Source organism: Protopterus annectens, chromosome 2.part1 (genome assembly GCF_019279795.1).
Source record: "Protopterus annectens isolate FY-2018-M chromosome 2.part1, PAN1.0, whole genome shotgun sequence".
Classification (NCBI taxonomy): domain Eukaryota; kingdom Metazoa; phylum Chordata; order Ceratodontiformes; family Protopteridae; genus Protopterus; species Protopterus annectens.
The window spans coordinates 740,323,935-740,345,846 of NC_056729.1; the positions used below are offsets into that span (position 1 = coordinate 740,323,935).

General features: G+C 39.0%; 1 protein-coding gene across 1 annotated transcript in view; it reads left to right on the forward strand.

Moving 5' to 3' along the window:
• RXFP1 (relaxin family peptide receptor 1) overlaps positions 1-21,912 on the forward strand; it is a 1,244,683-nt gene that overhangs the window by 1,057,242 nt on the left and 165,529 nt on the right. The window contains exon 15 of the mRNA XM_044062454.1: positions 1,912-2,141. Coding sequence (XP_043918389.1) covers positions 1,912-2,141 — 230 coding nt within the window. The remainder of the gene's footprint in view (positions 1-1,911; positions 2,142-21,912) is intronic.

A 21,912-nucleotide genomic window follows, 5' to 3' on the forward strand; every position in this document is an offset into this window, starting at 1 on the left:
GCATGCACATGCACATACAATTTGTTTTCCCATGCATACAAAGGTATGAGGCAAGGATACATTATGACACCTTGGGCATTCATTATTTATATGAATGAAGTTATGGAAGAGCTATCAAAAAGAGATGTACCAAAGATTGTGGAGAAGAAGTTTCAGCATTGAGAAATGACAATGATATGGTAATATTTAATTATACTTACTTTAACATACCCATCAATAAAAAGAATTTCCCAAAAATGGAAAATAAAATCCTGTAACATAAATACCGAGGAAAATGCTACTGGCATTTAATAGCAAAAATGAAAAAATGTAACATAGTCATTAACAAAAAGAAAACCAAACAAGTTTATATTTATAGCCAAGGATACTGTCAATATAGAAAGGTTATGCAACTCCCCCAGGACTAAAAAGGTGGCCTGCTCCTTGCAACCTGACTCTCACCATAGTGTGGAGAGGCTGACTGGGACTACTAGGAATGAATGGGTCACAGGGCTCTCCACTTTCCTTGGAATGCCCATCTTCTACTTCTCTAAAAAGAATAGGTCAATTCGATGTCAGTAGTAGTGCTATCAGTAAAGGTTCTGGGGGTGCAAAAAATGGAAAATTCTATCCATATATATCAGATGCAAATTTGAAAGATACAAGAGTGATTTCTTGGAAAAAATATAAAACTTGCAAATTTGCTTCTCTGTATTTGTGGAAATGTGCAGAAAGAATAGTTGTGTCATAAATTACTAGAAAATGAAAAATCCAGAGAAATCAGGGCTGCTCTGTTGAGCAGTATGACTGGACCTGACTAGTTTAATTGTATTCATAATGGTAATGATGAAAGATGTATAACCTTGTTCTGCAGTTTTGATCTTTTGATTGCTACTTTAACTCTGTGTAAAATATATAAAAAAAAGAGAAATTGGTAAATGTGACAGATGTGTACACGTGTACAAAATAAGAAAATAAGAAAAGTCATGACTAAGACGCACTATACAAAACTGTTTCAAAAACAGCATGTGTTGTTATCGTAAACAAACTATTTGACGAATTCAGTTTGTTTTATGTATATTTAACTCTCTGTCATGTGTTTCTCGTGGCTGGAAAGTTCACAGAATAAAATGAATGTGTCTGTCTGTCTTTACCTACTACATATATGAAATAAACAAAAATGCATACTTATTTAAGTAGTAAAGTCTGAACAATGGCAATAAGAATAGTTTTACCTTGAGCACCTGAGTGTAAGCCATTTATTTTGGAAATAAATTGAAAAATGAGACTTTAGTGCTACTTAAATATGTGATTGGTTCTGCAGATTCTTATGTTGCATAAAGAAATACCCCATCCAAAGAATAAGAAAAGGTAGAAAACCTATACAAGATAGAGGCTGCTCCATGAAAATGAATTTGAGAGTATTGCTATATGTAGGTGGGCAGATGGATTGGCTGGTAAGCTGCCTCAGCAATATTCTGTAAACAAGAGCTTGATTCCCCATTGAGGTGTATATTTACTTTTTGTAGTAAAGTTGCATTTTTATGCTTGAGTCATTTCTAATTCTGTCCTCATCATCTCATACTTAATGCAGTACCTGCATAACAATTTGTAGTAAACAGATGGTTTTGTATCTTAATGTAAAAGGCTTACTACATGACCCAATCAAAAAATAGTAGCCCCATGGCCTGCTGCTTCCATCTAGCTGCTGAGCCACATATCCAGCCTCAAGAGGTAGACTGTGATGTCGAAATAGATGTGACAACAAGGTTAATAGAGAAGAAGGAGGTGGAATGCATAACAATTCTGCAATCCTTACTAGTTTATTAAATAATGTGCTGGCAGCTGAGAAAGAGGAAGAGATTATATTGAAAATTATTTGTTTCAGTGATGAAATCAACCCAAATATAAACTGCTTTACACATTTTCCAGATACTTCAAGAAATTTCAGTACTGTGGCTATGCACCTCATGTCCGCAGCTGCAAACCCAACACAGACGGGATATCTTCATTTGAAGACCTACTAGCAAATACCATCCTTCGAGTGTTTGTTTGGGTTGTTTCTGCAGTGACTTGTTTTGGAAACCTCTTTGTTATCTGCACGAGGCCCTACATCAGATCGGAAAACAAGCTTCATGCCACATCAATTATGTCCCTCTGCTGTAAGTAATGATTTCCATATAATGTCCTTAAAATCCATGATTTAGCTAAAGCTTTACTTTAGAGTTAAGAAATACTGCTCTAATGAATAAAGTTCCAGTGCACAGTTAAACTGTCTAGTCAGTCTTTTTCTTTTAGCACGCACTTCTTGCTCCAGGTTCTGTTAAATAACAAGTCATGTCATACCGTTCTGAAAATCAGAGGTTATTACTTCATTAATTACATGCATTACTCATACTGGAGTTACTTGGGCATTGGTTTTAGGACCCTTGTTACGTGTATTCCCATTCCACTAAATTTGCTGTATGAAGATGATTGTGTGTTCTGATGTGCTCCATGCTGTGCTCTGATAATAACAGATAAGCTGCACATAACACAAACAATGTTGCTGTCTTGGCTTGGTGACAGACAAGTAGACAGGATTAGTAAAAAAAAAGCAAGTCCAAGTTACTGGACAGTGCAAATACACTGAACAACATGCCCACTAGTTGTGACTATAAGCACCTAAAGGATCCCAATTGAAAAGAATGGGTCTCTTTCAAAACCTTAATGTCCTGCTCAATCTCATTTCCTCTTCTTACCATATTCTGATACCCTGAATATCAGAATCAGTACATAGTTAAAGTGTTCCTAGTAAGTGTCAGCATTTCCCTGTGCAGATCCATGCCGCGCTTACAGTTGTTATTTTCTAGACAGCTGCCACCTGTACTGTTTATATCTTGCAGGACCTGTCAGAGGTGTTAAGGTTCAAGGCCTTGTACCGAAACACTATATCATCACTGCTATTCATTACCAACAGAGGTGATAACAGTCACAGAATATGCAGACTCCCTGGGAGTGATGTTCATGCTTTGTAGCTGAACTGTCATGGACTTTCTTACAGATGAGGCTCTAGACATTTTAACAGCCTTAAGTTATGTCTGTCAGCCAATGGGATCCTTTCTTTGGTAAAGTCTGTATTGCTGCCATTGCTGATCGACTTCTTTGAAGCAGTCACCAAAGCCGTGGATGAGGGTAAGGTGGTTCACACAGCCTATCTTGACCTCGCCAAGGCTTTTGACACCGTCCCCCATTCTGGAATTATAGTTAAACTCACTAAACTAGGTATAAATCCCTACATCACAAGATGGGTTGCCAACTGGCTCACTGACAGAACCCACACTGCAAAAGTTGCAAATCTGACCTCAAAGCAGTGACAAGTGGAGTACCACAGGGATCCATCCCGGGACCGCTCCTGTTTGGTATCTACTTCTCTGAGGTACAGGCTAACACAGAAAGCCTCTGGCTAATGAAGATCGCAGATGACTGCAAACTAGGAGCCATAGTCAAGTCCACAAATGATGTGGACATCCTACAGAAGGGCCTCACTGAGACAGATGCCTGGTGTCAGAGCCATGGCCTCAAACTCAATGTCAAAAAGTGCAGTGTCATCCCCTTTGGTAAAAACTCTGTATCCATGAACTACAACATAGGCAGCAATCAACTTAACACCGAATGTGTGATAAGAGACCTTGGGACCCAGGTGGACAGTAGTCTCTCCTTTGATAGTCACATCGCCACAGTAGTCAGGAAGTCCTTCTACGTGGCACACCTCATCATAAAAGGGTTCTCATCCAGGAAAAAAGAGGTCATTGTTCCCCTCTACTCGTCACTCATTAGACCCATTATAGAATACAACACCCCTTTTGGAATATACCTCACAAGACATCTGGAGCAGCTGGAAAGGCCACAGAAGTATCTCACAAAGAGGATTACTGGCCTCAAACAAATGCCCTACACTGACCGCCTCAAAAAACTCCAGCTTTACTCCGTAGCATATCGCCTACTCCGAGGTGATCTCTGCCTAACATATAAAGCTATGTCAAACCCAGAGCTGTTGGACATGCTACACCTAAAGAAATCCCACTCCCTCTGAGCTACACGCTCTAGGGACCTAAACCTTGTCACCACAATAAACAGGACACACTGGAGGGATAGATTCCTGTCCCAGAGACTTCCTATACTCTGGAACAAGCTACCCATCTATGTCAAGCAAAGTTCTTCATTAGCACTCTTCAAGAAAAATCTTGATGAGTGGATGGGAAATAGGAAATACACCCTGGGGATCACTTCTGTGTCTCTGCTCGACAGTGGCATAGGAAAATAACTTTCTTGGGTGGCATAAGCCATGGAACCTTGCTGGCTAGGCTTTCATAGGCCCTTGGGCCGATAGCCTAGTACCTACCTATGAACCTATGAACCTATTACATTGGTACATGTTCATGATTTTGTTTATTTCTGCATCTAGGTGCAATTCAAGTATCACTCTGCAGTTGTGCCACAGATACAAATTACACCGCATCTTTTGCTGTATGTCTGAGTCACATCTGACAAGGGTCCATTGTGGATCAATTCACCAACCTGGTTATCACATACTGAATAATAAATAAAATATTGTGTGAAACACTGTGTTGAAATGCCAGCTTAATGAAGTGTGGTATATTTATCATCCATATCTATGAGTTGTGTTATGAAAGAAGTGCAAGTATCTTAGAAAACTGCACAGCCAAAGGCTGCATATTTTGCTTTAAACTAATAGAACTATAATTCATATTAGACTTTTGTACTTGTCATATGCATTCAGAGCTGGGTCTATATTAGAACACCAAACATTTAAAATGTCGAGTGTTCTAATATCGACCCATTTTCAGCGAATGCTGAAAATATCGAAGAAGCATAAAACCAAATTCTTTCCGAGGGAAAGAATTTGATTGTCCGTTTCTGCTGCTTCGGTATTTTTAGCGCTCTGTTGGAAAGTCACGGGTCGGGTTCAGGTAAGTGTGCGATTAAGTGTGGGTTAGGTATGTGTGCAATTGTGTGGACATGAGGGTTAGGGTGGGTTAGATGAGTTAGGGTTAGGGCGTAGGTTAGGTATTTGTGTGATTGTGTGGACATGAGGGTTAGGGCAGGTTAGGTGAGTTAGGGTTAGGGCGCAGGTGTGGTGAGTGTGCGATAGTGACGGACCTTAGGGTTAGGGTTTGGGTTAAGGTAAGGGATAGTTAGTGGTGTGTGTATAGTTTATTGTAGGGTTAGGTGTAAGATGTTAGGTGTATGTGTGTGGTTTGCTGTTTGTTTGGTGTGATTGTGTTGTGTGTATGTGTTTTGGAACAGCAAATTTTTTCCCTAGGAAAAAATTTGCTGTTCTGAACATTCAATGTTTGGTATTTTCGATTGGTAGGGTTCGATATTAGAACACTCGACATTTTGAATGTTCGGTGTTCTAATATAGACCCTTCAGAGCTTTGGGTTTCATTGTGTTGACTTGTATGTATCGGCATTAGGAAAATTGATTCACTCAAGTAATTTGAGTAATAATGGGTGAAGCTCTACTCTAAAATTAAACTTCTTAACTAGAAGGTTCAGAAGAGAAGTAACAGTGCTAACTGAAGAGCACAGCATCCAGCTTTTGTCTCTTAATGACTTTTTCGTGATGAGTATAACATATCAGAATACAAGCCGAGCTCCCCTGGGGCTAAGACTAAAATGATGTTCTGTGCAGTCGAGAGTTGGCAGATCATTTTGATCTGGAATTAATATGGAATGCAGTCTGCTTTTCATACTTGTCGCTGAAGAATCAGTAAATGACAAGGTTTTACAAAAATACAGAAAACTGTCCTTTCAAAACCAGAAGTATAGTTCTCATTAAAGTAAAGAAAAAATAATTCCCTGGACATTCGCTGCATTTGAAACATTTACAGTGACATTAAAAAGTACCCAGTTTTCAGTTCTACACATTTCACAGATCACATAGCCAGAATTCAATCCACCAGAGTCAGTCCCTAAAATGGGATCACTGTTGTTGGTCATATGTTATTTTATCTGGACTTAAAATATCCTTCCTGTTATAGCCAATGAATATGAAGATGGGGGTCAGGGGTTGGGATAATGGTCAAGAGTTTACCTCCCAGCTACAAAGTACAGGATTTGATTCTCACATTTGGTTAGAAACTGGCTATGTTTAAAATGCCCCAGAAGAGCAGCTAGCCCAAATACTATTTTAATATGATAAGCAATTGATCATTGCTTCATCACAGGCTCTGTAATTTCATGATAGAGGCTGTGTCTTTTATAAAAAAGAAAAGGTTTTGTTTCTTTTTTTCATTTTTCCATTTTCTCTGAGTTTGTGTGACATCAGCAATAGGTATATATAGATGAAGGGTGTGGATCAAAGAACCTACAAAAATGATTATTATAAGTTTTATTGTGATTTATTTATGATTTTTGAGGTGCTTTCCTGCCATTCATATGTTGTGGTTATGATGTTTTGCACCTCTGCTAAAGGAAGTATGATATCTCACTATAGATCTTCGTGGAACGCGGAAAGACTTATTTTTGTAACATACAGATGCATTCTTAAAATAAAAACCTTCTCCATTTTCCCACTGCAGTTTTATACCCTTACATATCCATTTATAATGGAACTGGAAGATATCCAGTTCCATTTTATGGGAATTCCCATTACTGGAAAATGTGGGTTCTCTGCCTGTCATGACGGTACGTAATGTACAGAAAGCTTATCCTTTGTAAAGCATAATCATGTTTTAATAAAAAAAGACATCCCCATCTATCCACAGCAGTTTCTGACTCTCACTCACATCCACTGATGCCTCCATGTTCCTTTTCTTGCAGGGTAATGACACTGGTACATGGCTAGCTGATAGGGCACATGAAAACTAACAAAATAATAAATAAAAAAATAATAAAAAACAATAAAATAAAAGAATATGTGTAGAAGATACATACATGCTGTTCACCTCTGTGCTAGCTAAGTGTGCCTTTCATCAGAGAAATGTAGTCCTGTAACCAAATGAAATTTTACAGCAACCTTCTCAGAATAATATGCCATGACCCTCATCGACTACAAAATGTATTTAGCCAGTGATTCTGGGAATAAGCAGTGAAACATATGGTCTTACTACTCTCTCCAACATGTCCTTTAGAAATTTACATGCTGCTTTTCTTGCTCTAGATCTATGTATGCAGATAACCTTCATCTTTATTTTCTAAAACGTTCCTACCCCTTTAGAACCAGGCCACTGGTACCCATATTACATCCTTCCCTCACCACCACAAATACACAAAGGTAAACTAAAAGGAGCAGTTTTATTTACTTGGAAAAGGGCCTCTGACACTTTAAATGACTTACTTCTCATAAATTAACTGTAGTTATTTGATATCCTCATGACAGTCTGTCATAAGGCAAAAAAATAACTAAACAAAAGACTCGTTGACTACTCTACCACTGAGGTTTTCCACTTGTAGGGGCTTAAACATGGACAGGGTTCTCATTGGAGAGGCCACATTCTAAGCAAGCAATAATGGCTGACAGGATGCGTGTTAATGTGTAATTAATGCCCACCCAGGGAAAGGCATTCATTACACACTAACACACACCCTGGAGGGCATTATTGAGCTTAGTGAATGGGCTCTCTGTAAAATTGTTGTTTTATTTGCTTATTTTCTTAAGCACTATATTTTTTTTATATATTTTTAATGTAATATAGTTCCTCCACTTAATGTTTCAAACTTGCTGTAGTATATGTTAATGGTGGTGGAGGAAGCATTTTACATCAGACATATATAAAAAATAATAAGCAAGTGAAACACAACAATTTTACATACAGCGTATTCTCTGTCCCATACACACATACACAGTCTCTTCTGCTTTCACACACGTACATATAGACACACAGTCTCCTCTGCTTTCATACACACATTCACTCACACATCACTCTAGCTTTCTCTCTCACTCTCTTTCACTGTCTCTCTCTCTCTCTCACACACACACACACACACACACACACACACAGACACACAGACACACACACACACACACACACACACACACACACACACACACACACACACACACACACACGCACACACAGTCTCTCTGCTTTCATGCACACATTCATGCACACATGCAGAAACATAAACACACCTATTTCGCTTGATCAATCTCTCTCTCTCTCTCTCTCTCTCTCTCTCTCTTTTACTCACATACATGCATACACTCTCACATACACACTTTATTTTAATTTTCTTTTTTCTTTTTTTGTTTTACACTCGCTAAACAGCAAAAGTGCTGCTTATCGAGTGTAAAATAATGTCTCGCTTACTCTCACTTTCACTGAAATGCACGCATACACTGACACAGACATAAACACACACACACATACTTTTTTTTGTTGTTGTCTTCTTGTTTTATATTTTACACTCGCTAAACAGCAAAAACGCTGCTTAGTGATCATAAAATAATGGCAGCTGTTCTGTTTTCTTAGTCCAAGCTCCACGGTGGCTTGATTTGCTGCCATGTAGTGGTGGATATGTTTTTCACCAGGCATTACTTGTACATTAATACCCTGCTGGGAACGTTCATTCTCCAATCAGGGTACGTATCTACAGTTTGCCCATTGTCTAATGCTAATTATGCATATTCTCTACCCTAAAAATCTTTGTGGCTCCAAATTTGTTTGGATGCATAAAATTTTACACTAGAAAGAAAAAGTGAATACCATCAAAAGACAGTATTCACCCATTCACTTCTCTCCCAGCACTTATGGTGCACATAACTGCAATGGAGCCATGGGGGTGGGAGATTTCAATATGTTGTTGTATATGCACTTGTGTATGTGTGAGTGTGTGTATGAGTGTGTGTGTGTGTGTGTGTGTGTGTGTGTGTGTGTGTGTGTGTGTGTGTGTGTGTGTGCGCGTGCGCACGTGCGCGCACTTGAGTGGTTGCACTACAGGGGTTTGGGGGAAGATGCTGAGTCTGTAAGAATGTGGGAGGGAGATTCTGAATGTGTGCATGTACATGTTGGTAGTGTCTTTGCTAACTCTCTGCATAGGCTAGTAGACAGAACAATAGCATGGTCATTTCTGGCGGCATAATATTCATCTCAGAGACATGGTAATGAGCTACTAATGAGGTGTTTTTAGTGCTGCTTTACCAAGTCTCGGAATAAGAATTTCTCTTCATCCTGCTGAGTGACCAATCCAAGTTGGGCAAGTGGCACAGGCATTAAAGCATTTTCTGAATCCTGGGCACTGTTAATAAACAATGTTAAAGAAAAAGGTATCTGTAGATCATGAATATCATTCATAAAATACCTCAAATGAAAAGTACTATGGGGATATTTGGGACAAAATGGACCAATGCAAAGAAAGAGCATCATCATAAAGCCATAAGAAAGCCAATTAATACAAAATACTGCACACTGGCACAGAAAATATGCAATAATAGCTGATAGATATTTTATTTTAGATTATTTGAAAGAAACAATATCATAGAAAATGCACTGAACATTAAGTACTGAAGTTGCCCAAACACTGCCAAATAAGGGCAGTGCAATCCCTAACAGAACCAAGATGCTATCCTCCAAAAAAGGAAACCTATCTGGTGGTCCCCTGCCATAAACAAACTCTACAACAGAAGAAAGAAACTGTTGCAAAAATGAGTAAAATTCCATGATTGGAGGAACTCCCTGGTCAGCCTCAGTAAGAAGCTGAGATCCCTCATAAAGTCCTCCAAAGCTAGTTACAAAAACAAAATTGCCACTGATTCTAAAGACAACCACAAAGCATTATATAGCTATGTCAAGAATCTCAATGGCAACACTCAGATCTGCTCTGAGTTACAGCACAATGGCACTCAATATACAGAACCAACTGATATTGCCAACATCCTGGCAGATAGGTTCAGTGCCAACTTTACCCCTCTCTCACCCACTAAAGGGCCCATCTCTATACCAGAAGAATGCAAAGTTCCTGTAATCACGGCTGCACAGTTAAAAAATACACTTTCCAAAGCCAAGAACACATCATCCATGGGACCTGACAACATCCCAGGCTGCATTCTACATGAACTACAGAACAAACTGGCACCCCACCTAAGTACCATGTTCAATCATAGCTTCACCTCAGGCTTTGTGCCCACTGAATGGCACACAGCAGCGGTTATCCCACTCCACAAAGGGAGAGCCATCATGGACCCTGGGAACTACCACCCCATTAGCCTGACAAGCCTGGTCTGCAAGGCTATGGAACATATCATCATGGAACTTATAAACAATGACATTGGTAATCTCCAAACGCTGGACTCTACCTAGTTTGGGTTTGTAAAAGGCAGATCATGTCTCCTAAACCTGATAGACTTCTTTGAAGCAGTCACCAAAGCCGTAGATGAGGGTAAGGTGGTTCACACAGCCTATCTAGATCTCGCCAAGGCTTTCGACACCATTCCCCACTATGAAATTATAGATAAACTCACTAAACTAGGTATAAATGTCTATGTCACAAGATGGGTTGCCAAATGGCTCACTGTGAAAGTAGCAGACTCTAAATCCAACTTCAGACCAGTGACAAGTTGAGTACCACAGGGTTCATTCCTGGGTCCTCTCCTGTTTGGTATCTACTTCTCTGAAGTACAGGCTAAGACATAAGGTCTTTGCTAACAAAGTTCACAGATGACTGCAAACTAGGGGCCATAATCAAAACTCCTAACAATGTGGACATCCTACAAAAGGGCCTCACTGAGACAGATGCCTGGTGTCAAAGCCATGGCCTCAAGCTCAATGCCAGAAAGTGCATTGTCATCCCTTTTGGTAATAACTCTGTACCCATGAACTACCACATAGGCGGTAGTCGACTTAACACTGAAAGTGTGATAAGAGACCTTGGGACACAGGTGGACAGTAGTCTCTCCTTTGATAATCACATCATCACAGTAGTCAGGAAATCCCTTCTACGTGGCACACCTCATCACAAAAGGTTTCTCATCCAGGAAAAAAAAGGTCATTGTTCCCCTCTACTCATCACTCAATCGACTCATTATAGAGTACAATGCCCCTTTTGGTATGTACCTCACAAGACATCTACAACAACTGAAAAGGCCTCAGAAACACCCCACAAAGAGGATTACTGGCCTCAAACAGATGCCTTATGCAGTCCGTCTCAAAAAACTTCAGCTTTACTCCATCGCATATCGCCTACTCAGAGGTGATCTCTGCCTAATATACAAAGCTATGTCAAATCCAGAGCTGTTGGACATGCCCCACTTAAAGAAATCCCAATCCCTCCAAGCTACAAGGTCTAGGGACCTAAACCTTGTCACCACAATAAAGAGAACATGCTGGAGTGATAGATTCCTGTCCCAGAGACTTCCCATACCCTGGAAGAAACAACCTATCTATATCAAACAAAGCTCCTCATTAGCACTTTTCAAGAAAAATCTTGATGATTGGATGGGAGATAGGAAATTTACCCTGGGGATCACTTCTGTGGTTCTGTTCGACAGGGGCACAGGAAAATAATTTTCTTGGGTGGCGAAAGCCAGCGTTCCATTTGGCTAGGTTTATATAGGCCCTAGGGCCAATAGCCTAGTACCTATCTATGAACCTATGAACAGTTAAACCTCAAAACACAGAAAACCTACATTTTTTATTTTACAAAAAATTAAGAATATTCTTTAACATCTGAACAACTCCATTTGATTCATGGAAAACTCAAGAATAAAAGAATGCACAAACACGTCATCTCAGTGACAGATGCAAAAGCATCTACTGCTGGCACATTTAATCCCTTAACTGATTAACTTCACTGTTGAGCATTTTCAGGTCTGTCCCCAGAAAACTGTCTGTTTTCAGTTCTGTTTGCTCTTTGAGTTGCAGGTCTATATCTCCAAAATGGTTCAATATTTGTTCATGAAGCTTTCAGGGAATATTATTGACATAATTATCTAAAAAAACTTTTCCTGGGTCACTACCATTAAAGAAGATAAAGGAGCAGCCACATCTTGAATATTAATGAAAAAGAATTCATGTAGTAATATGAGTTTTTATGTGTCGGCATATACAAAGAATGGAAAGATTATTTTATACACAAACTCTAGGTATGAAATCACACTAACACAACAGGGTTATGTTGTGGAAGCTTTTCTTTTCTTTTTGTCTGAATGGAACTAAAAGATGCACATTTGTTTTCAGCTTTTGAAAATGTTTCACACTGTCAATTTATACAAGCTATTCTGGCATGACTTCTACCTTAACTTCAAATGACATTCTCTCTCTCTCTCTCTCTCTCTCTCTCTCTCTCTCTCTCTCTCTCTCTCTCTCTCTCTCTCTCTCTCTCTCTAGTGCTTCAAGGCATACACTTTTCTAGAAAGACCCACTTTCATTTTGTTTTGCACAACCAGTTGCTTTGGAAAAATTAAACAAAAGTTGTTAGATATGGGCATGCTTCTGACAACATGTAAAATGAGAGGATTTTGCTATAACATGACAGAAAATATCACTTTTCCCTGGTAAAGTGTAATGTTTTTGGCTCCCATTTCATAAAAACAGTAGAATAATGTGGATCTGATGTATACTGAGTTTGTCAGTGTGAAAAATAAATGCAAAATACAACTTTTTGGTGAAGTAGTTTCATGGGTTCGTAGAAGGTTACTAGGCTAACAGCTCTAGCCTTACAAGCCTAGCCATATTTATCCCAAGTTGTACCAATTGTCAGTGGTAAGGTGAGTGAAGTTCACAGGGGTAAGGGTCTATGGTAGTTAATACTGACTTCCTCTATCCAGGGGTACCACACCAGTAGTGAATTTGCTGTCACCCATCCATTGATCTAGGTTGCATCTGAAGATGGTCATGGAGGTGCCCTGTTTCATGTGAATTGGAAGCTTGCTCCAGAAAAGTGCAAATCACTGTGAGATGTACCTCTCTATCCAGCTTGGCCTGTTCATGTCAGAGGCTAGGTTAAGATCCCTGGAGCGAGTGACCATCATGCAGTTTGATTTACGAAACTGTAGAACTTCCATCAAGGCCAGGTAAGAGACTGCTCTGTAAGCAAGGCACAGATCACCCCTTAGCAACCTGTAGAAGACAGAATACAGTGACAGAGCTTTCAGCCTTTCTGTGTAAGACTTAGGTGAATAGATTGTTTTGTATGCCCTGTGATTTCTTGGTGAGAAACCTATGTGGTCTTTCTAATTGTTGCAGGTGTCTGGTGAGGTACATGCAAAAAGGAGCATTGTAATCAATTATTGGTCTGATGAGGGCCAATTATAATGGAATTATAACTTCCTTAGATCTAGATGTGATGCCTTTACTTATGAGATGTGCCACATAGAATGATTTCCTTACTACTGTGGATATGTGGTGTCAACGTTCAGGTTGCTATCAACCTGAGTACCCAGTTGATATACCACTGGGACTACACTTAGGGAGTTGCTGTCTATAATGTAATTAGCATGGATCTCAGCTTTCCTAAAGGAAATAATAATGCTTTTTTTTTGCATTTAGCTTTAATCTGTGGCTTTGGCATTTGCAATCATCAATGAACTAGGTCATCCACAGGCCATCCAAGTTTGCCTGACATTCTGAGAAATAAATTCTGAACAGTAAGGGGCCCAACACAGAACTCTGCGGCATGCTTCTGGTGACTGGTCTTTTGAAGTCACCCACTTTGACATTATGTGTCCTGTCTATGAGGAAGCTGGCTACCCATTTGGTAATACAGGGGTTAATTCCTAATTGGGAGAGTTTCTCTATAATACCTGAGTGGGGGATTGTGTCAAATGTCTTGGCTAGTTTAAGATAGGTGACATGCACAGTCTTTCCCTCATCCTGGGCCTTGGTGACTTTCTCAAAGAAGTCAACCATGTCTAACAGGCATGATCTACCTTTAATGAATCTGAACTGGGTTAGGTCCAGAGTTTGGAAAGTACCTATGTCCTTGTTAATAAGACCCATAATGATTCTTTCCATGACCTTGCAGATAAGGCTAGTCAAGCTTATGGGCATATAATTCCAGGGGTTGATTTATGTCTCCCTTTGTGCAGAGGGATTACTGTTGCTGTCCTCCATTCCACTATAACAATGCCAGTTCTCAGCCTGTGGTTAAACAGTGATCCAAGTAGGTCTGCTGGGTAATGTTTTAAGTTATTTAAAAGACAACCTGGGATGTTGTCTGGTCCAACTGATGCATTGATTTTGGACCTGGAGAGTGCTGGGATGACCTGCTCTCTTAAGATAATAGGCTGAGGAATGGTGGTAGGTATACTTTCAGGCATAACTGGAAAGGACGGGGGTGTGATGTTTGCTCCAAATCTGTCAGCTAGAAGTTTGTCTATTACCTCAGGTTGAGTATGGGTGGTGCCATCCACAACCACTTCACTGCATAACTGTGAATTCCTTTTAGATTTCAGACATAGTTAAAGAATGCCTTATGATTATCCTAAGCTAGGGAGGTTATTTTTGTTTCACATTTAGCTTTGGAGGACTTGACAAGATATCTAATTTGTTTGTTTAAGCTAGAAAGGGATTTCTTCCTCTGCTGAATCAGTTCCCTGTTGTTCTTGGGCATTTTGTCTCTTGTTGTATAGCCTGTTTATACTAGGGGGTCCACCAAGGTGGCTTGTTTTTTTTTTTTGAAAAGACCTGACTTTAATCCTCTCAGGTACTGACAGTTCTATACAGGGCATTGGTGTACACCTCTGCATAGGAGTCCATGTTATCTGAATTTCTGGAGGCTTTGAAACTTCTTATATCATCAGTTAGTAGGAGTTAGTTTGTCTTTGAAAAATTCTTAAATGCTTTTGTGCTTGATGGGGTATCTGGTCTTGTAATTACATCAAACAAGACTGATTTATGGTCCGATCATACCAGGGAGAACATCACACAGGAGTGGGTGCAATGCTCTACCATGTTAATGAGTACTGTGTCCAGGACATTTGAGCCTCTTGTGGTTGTGCTGACTAGCTGTTCCAAAACCTCTAAGTCAGCATGTTTGTGGTCATGTATGTTTCCCAGTCAATGGTATGATAATTAAAATCACTCATGAATAAGATGTTGGGCTGTATGGCAAGTGACCCTAATAAGTCCAGGTATATGGTATGCTTTTCCTGTTTCATGATGGGCGATCTATAGCTAGCTATGATGTGGTAGGGGGGCTTTGCCTATACTTAATTGGACATGGAGTAGCTCAAGAGGGTTATACTGTTCGACCAGTCTTAAGGTGTTCTTATCCTTAATGAAGATGCGTACACCTCCACCTTTGGTTCTTTCATGCTCAGTTTGTGGTCTGAACGTATGGAATGTATTACTTCCCTGCATGGCTAGGGTGATTTCCACACCTTTGAACCACATTTCAATGACTGTGGAGTGCTTCTAGGGAGTGCAGTTTCTTGTTTAAACTCCTAGCATTAAGCAGCAGTACCTTAAGTTTATCTAGAGAGGATTTTGTTATGTTAAGAGGTTGGTTATTTTGACACTACCTAAAAAAGGTTAGTTCCTTTGTCAGTATCCAAAAACCTAGTGGAGACAGGTGCAGACCATCTCTGGCAAAGCAGCTTGGCCTGTCGATCATGTCTTTCCTGGCTGATCGATACTGGATCCCTTTGGAATGACACCAGAAGCTAAGCCAATTGTTAAAGTCAATCATTTTTTGTTTGCATTGTGGCATCATCCTTGGAGAAGGTTGACTGCTGCTTAAGGCTAGGCTTATACCTGCCTGAGGCACATAATTAGAAAGTTCAGTCATGTCTCTCTTCAGATAGTCCAGTGAGGTACGTCTCAAGTCATTCACCCCCACATGGACTATGATGGAGTCATACCAGTACTTGTGGCTGAGTGACTTGAGCGCTGTTCTACTGATTTACTTAATCTGAATTCATTATAATGAGGCAAAATGCACTTTTTCAGTACCAACATCAGTGTAGACTGGGAGGGAGTGTGTTAAGCTCAATTTACAGTAGGGATGGGCAGCTTAAAATCACCAGGTAAAAAGCAGATCAACAAAGGGAAGGGTGGGTAGGAAAGACTAGCAGGGAATCACCAGCAATGCTTTAGTTTATGGAGGCTTAAAATCTTTTTAGCAAAAGACCAAGGGCCAGAAATTCACTGTGTATTTAAGTATCACTCAAGAGACAATTAACCAATGGAAGAAAACATGTGAATTATGCGGCCTAGGTAATCTAAGTGTTTGTCTATCACCTAGAGCAAAAACATCAGGCCAAGCAGATTCCTTAAAACAGAAAACAGCTTTGTTAAGTCACAGACAAAAATATTGTTTTACTTTTCTCACACAGCAGTGAATCACCAGCAGTGCTTTATTTTATGCAGGCAAAACCAGGGCATCCAAATGGCTGAATATGACTGTGGTTAGTACCCAACAATAAAGGACTATTTGTCTATAACTGTACAAAGTATTACATAAACATTTTCATAATGTTATATCATGATCATGTTATACAAAATTCAGTTAACTGGTTGTTTCAGGTGCAAAGACACAGACACACCTTTTTTTCCTGTAATGCAGTTTACTGCATGAGACTAAACTGTGTGGGGGGAAGGGGTAATAAGTCGACTAGGAGTTTTACTTGTGATATAGTAATATCTCAGTAAAGAAGTATTTTTGGCCATTGTTGTACTCAGTATACTAAGCAGAAGCTCACCAGAGAACCCACAATAAAAGGCTAATATAATACAAATGTCAGACTGGCAGTAAAGGCATACAAATTAAAGTTACATGGTCCAGTCTTTGAAAGGTTATATTTCTGTCATACTTCAAAACTTAGTTTCAGAACTTTTAAGCTAATAACAATAGTGTATTCAGCTACAAAGCAACTAAAACTGCAGTTCTTACCTCATAGCTTCTTGTGTTGCATACCTCTGAATTTGACTCCAGCTCAGGTAGACTAAGTAAACACCTACTGCTACTAGATGAATAATCCCAGTCCTCCTAATGTAAAAGAGTGTCTGGAGTAAAATGCTGCCACAAACAAAAGTAAAATATACCAAATGCTACCACAAACAAACTTAAAGATGCAGATCCAGCAATATACCTTAAACAGTTTATAATAATGTGATTATTCAATAAAAAACTCTGCCTTGTATATATAAGCCAAGAGCCACTCAGCTGTATAGAATTTATAAAGGGCCATAAATTCACTGTGCATTTAGGTGTCACTCAAGAGACAACTAACCAATGAAAAAACATGTGAAATGTGCAGCCTAGATAATTTGTCTATCTCTCACATAGAACAAAAATATCAGGCCAAGCTGATTTCTTAAAACAGAAAAGAAAATGGAGTAGGTAAAACAGAAAGCAGCTCTATAAGTCACAGACAAAAAAATTTGACTCCACAGCTGCAGTCACCTGAAAGGATGGCACTATCCCATGGCATGTTACAAATTAAAAACATATATTTTTGTCTTGGTAAAATATTTAGGACTTTTACTTCTGACATAATGAGATATACTGCGGTGGTGGTGCTGCGGTAGTGTTGTCGCCTCACAGTATGACGTTGTCCTGTTCGATTCTCAGCTAGAGCGTCTTCTGTGTGGAGACATGCGTGAATGGGCGTATCTTCGTTGAAGGTTGTATGTCACAGCTGGCAACTTGGCATGTAAAAATCTACTGCCAATCATTAGCAAACCGGAGTTCCGCTGTGGCGACCCCTAACCGGGAAAAGCCGAAAGACACAACAACAACTTCTGACATAATGAGAATTTAGTACATATGTACTCTCTAAATTACTTTTACCTGGCCTTTTGTCCAGAGGTCAGATAGCCTAGAAGTGCAAATCAGGCAAAAAGCCATACTGTAACAAGAAAAGCTCTCTGAAAACTCTGAAAATGTAAATTTACTAACTGTATACAACAGGCCATATGTCAGTTCCCTGAAGACAGTTTACAATAAAAATGTATTTTACTTATTTTTTATAAAATACATGTTTATGCAAAACCCATTGTTCTTTTAACCTTTTAAGTGAATTAGTATAATATTTAATAACTGACCCTGATTTCTGGCCAATGTTTCCTCATTATTTTGGGGGGGGGGGGGGTTGCCCTAGATTCTGGAGCACAGAATTTTAGAAGTTTGCCTGCATAGGGTAGGATTATCATGCAGTCCAGTACCTTGGTGTCTTCCAGAAAGAGCATGAATGGCAAGTGAGCCAGAATTAGTCCCCAGGGCCACACCAAGGGGTAGCATTACTTCATCACTTGATATATTTATATCTTTACCATTCTACTGACTATCAGAAAGCCACTCATGAAGCCACTTTAAAGACCAGCATCCAATCCAAGCTTTTCCAACTTATCGAGAAGCATAAAATTCACCCTGAATTGAAGACTTTGATAAAAAAATGATACTGAAATATCAAGGTTCAATTATTTTATTGGTAAGGATGCTTAAAAATTTTATCATTTTAGCAGTACTGAAATGACTAATTAGACTTTAAGAATGAGTGTTTATTTAGGACCAACCTCTTTGTAAATACAGACCACAAGGTCTCCTTCCTGATAACTTGGATGATGCACTCCTTCATGCTCCTATTATACGTACATGTTATGCATTCAGGAAGTGGGTAGTCTATATAAAGTTGCTGAAGCTGTGCCGAAGTAAATGAACTAAACAGCACACTGTCTCATGAAATTGTAGTTAAATATGAATTTATTCAGCAACATGGAACAGGACTAACCAGCTGGTGGTGTGAACATTTGCTCTTGACGATGGTCACTGTTGACACACTGATCCTATGTGCAAAAATGGCAGAAAGGAGGATGTGGATGGATGAGTGAATTAGTGAAAAACAACAGAAATGCTGCTTTATTTTTGCATTTTATTGTTAAAGCCATAACATTTAAATGGCTGTATTCAAGGGCAGCCCGGGAACACTATCTAGTTAAGTGACATACTCAGGGCTATTCAGTAGACATGAAGAATGGCATAGTCAAATCCAGAACTACAAAATGAAGCTCATTAGGAGCTTGTTGTTCAACTTCCTATTAGTAAAACTTACTGTCATTAAAATGAAACACCTGCTACCACATAACCAAGTTTGCTCTGATTATCTGAATAACAATAAGCATGCTTAACCCTCCCTGAAACAATTAAAAAAGCTTTTTTCTCCAACTACAGTGGAGTTTAATTAACCTGAGAGATATGCAGAGAACCCCCTATTCTTATCAATTGTGGGTAAAAGTACATGTAAAAGCGCATCTATATTTTGCTGTGGGCAGTGTCTACCATTACAGCTGCCTACGGTTCTGTCTGGTTTCCTGATGCAATTAAAAAATATATATCTACAAAGTGAAAACTGTCCCTGAAGATTTGTATGTCCACAACTCCTGGCAGTCTCTGCTTGGGTGACTGATTGATTAGAGATTGCCAAGAAAGCACTGAAATTATTTGCTGGGGCAACCTATTGCAGGCCCTCAAACTGCATGGTAATAGGATATAGACTGGCTACTCCATGTCCTATTTTTATGATCAAGAAAAAAAAAAAAAGAAAAAAAATGCCTTTGTATTTTTTGTGGAGGCACAGTGTCTCACAGCTCGGGCACATGCACTAGCATGACCCAGAGTGACCCAGAGTGACCCAGAGTGGTTCTTCCAAAGCTCATATCCTTTGATAATGAAACTGGAAATGCCTAATCATGTAGTCTCACTGACACATATAGTACTGCTAGTGAGCAAACAGTCTACCAGTGCAGTTAGAAAAACTCTCCATTCAGTAAAAATGTATTTTAGTATCAAAACAGCAAAACACAAATGATGTTCCACTCTGCAGAATCCAACCATATCCAGAGTTATTTACAGTATTACTGGGACTGCAGTGGTAGTGGTCATTCCCAAGTCTTAATTTAACAAGTGACTACAATTAAAGTAATAGTGGTGAGGCTATCAAATCTGGGAAGTAAAATGCTTCATTCAACACTGATATTCCATCTGCTACCACTCCACCAGCAACCCATGATTAATAACTGGAAATTTTAATTTCCACTATATTTTCAGTACTTCAGAATAATAAGCCACCTCAACAAGATAAACAATATATATTGGAATCTGCTTATAGAACTACATCTTCCATTGTCTGGAGACTTTATACATGGAAATTTTTACATAGATCTTTTTATACACCTTTGATGATGAATAAAATAAATAATAAAGATAATCTATGTAAGAGATGTAATGTAGAAATTAATGCTGACTGGGCTCATATGTTTTATGACTGTATGAAGTTGAAAGAATACTGGAAGTCAATTAATGAATTTTTGCAGGCTCTTTTTACAGATAATTTCATTATTTCTAAGTCTCTTATATTATTCAACACACCTGTACCTCAATGTGTTAAAAAGATTAAGCTTCCCTTGTTATGGTCTATCATAGCAGTGGCCAGGAAAATAATAACTAGAAATTGGATTTCAGATACACCTCCTTTGTTCAATGAATTTAAAAATGTTATGAATATAATGTGCCATATGGAAATAAGCACAATTAGAATGAGAACAATTAGAAAAACATCATATTATATTGTATGGGATAATTTACAAAATTTGTTAAAAAAATTCTAATTTCAATAGCACGGTATTTTAGTTTAATTAATTGATCTGATTGTAGTGGATGTCTTTGTAAATACTTTAGTTGTTTTGTTGAATATTATAATAATACCTATTTTTAATTACTTGTATAAAATTGTTATGATATTTCTCTTATATGTTAAAACAATAAACCTGTTTTGAAAAAAAAAAGAATAATAAGCCACAAATATAAATGCAAAGAAAATATCTGTTTTTTTGTTTGTTTGTTTTTTTTTTTTTATTACCAGCTCAAAATATCTATAGCTAATGCCTGTAAACCCAAGGCTTCATTAAAGGATCTAGCACAAGTTGTACAGTTTCTGCTAAAAAGGTCCTGCCCCCTCAGCTTGCCCATATATGATTCAGAGTCATGCTGGCTGCAATGAAGTACGACCTTATTATCAGCTAATTTGTATGTGTCTGAATTGCATTTCCTACGACAATGTGTAGATCATTGCAAATCTGCACATCATGGTAGTAAACTGCTTGTTATGTAGGTGGCGGCATTCCCACCCCAGTCACTCTCCCACATTAACACAAATACACAGAAAACAAATACCCTACACACACCACAGTCATGGTATCTGTCCCTAACCTATCTCCCCACCTGTGGTTCCCCCCATAATAGTTTAAGTGCCATTACAGCACATATCTATTATGTCTTGGAAGTGTAGTGTATCCCACTCCCCACCCTTGAATCCCTTACTGCTGTTTGTGCCGGTCACTTTAATCTATGATTTCTCTTGGAGTCTAGTGTTTTTCCTTACCTTGATCCCTGTTGTGATGTTGGTACTGTTATGGCATTTCAGTATATGGTAAACCTGGTGTCTAGTGGTTTTCCTAACCCCAATCCTGTTATGATACTGGCACTGTTATGGCATTTCAGTATATGGTATCCCTGGTGTCTTGTGGCTTTCCTAACCCCAATCCTGTTATGATACTGGCACTGTTATGGCACTTCAGTATATGGTATCCTGGTGTCTAGTGGTTTTCCTCAGCCTGCACCCTGTTGTGATGCTGGTACTGTTATGGCACTTCAGTATATGGTATCACTGGTGTCTAGTGTTTTTTATTAACCCAAACCCTCTTCTGATGCTAGTACTACAGTATATGGTGTCCCTTGTTTCTAGTGGTTTTCCTCACCCCAATCCTTGTTGTGATGCCTCTACTTTTATGGCACTTCAGTGTATGGTATCCCTGGTGTCTAGGGGTTCCTACTACCCAGCCCCCGAGCCCCATGCTGCTGTTAGTGCCAGTATGGAACTTTAACAGTCTGACCCCTGTACCACATTTGTGATATGTAGTTGAACATGTCTTTTTGGCCATGTTCAATACCATACCTTGGTGGGGGGGTGGCTAACTAGCATATGCCTCT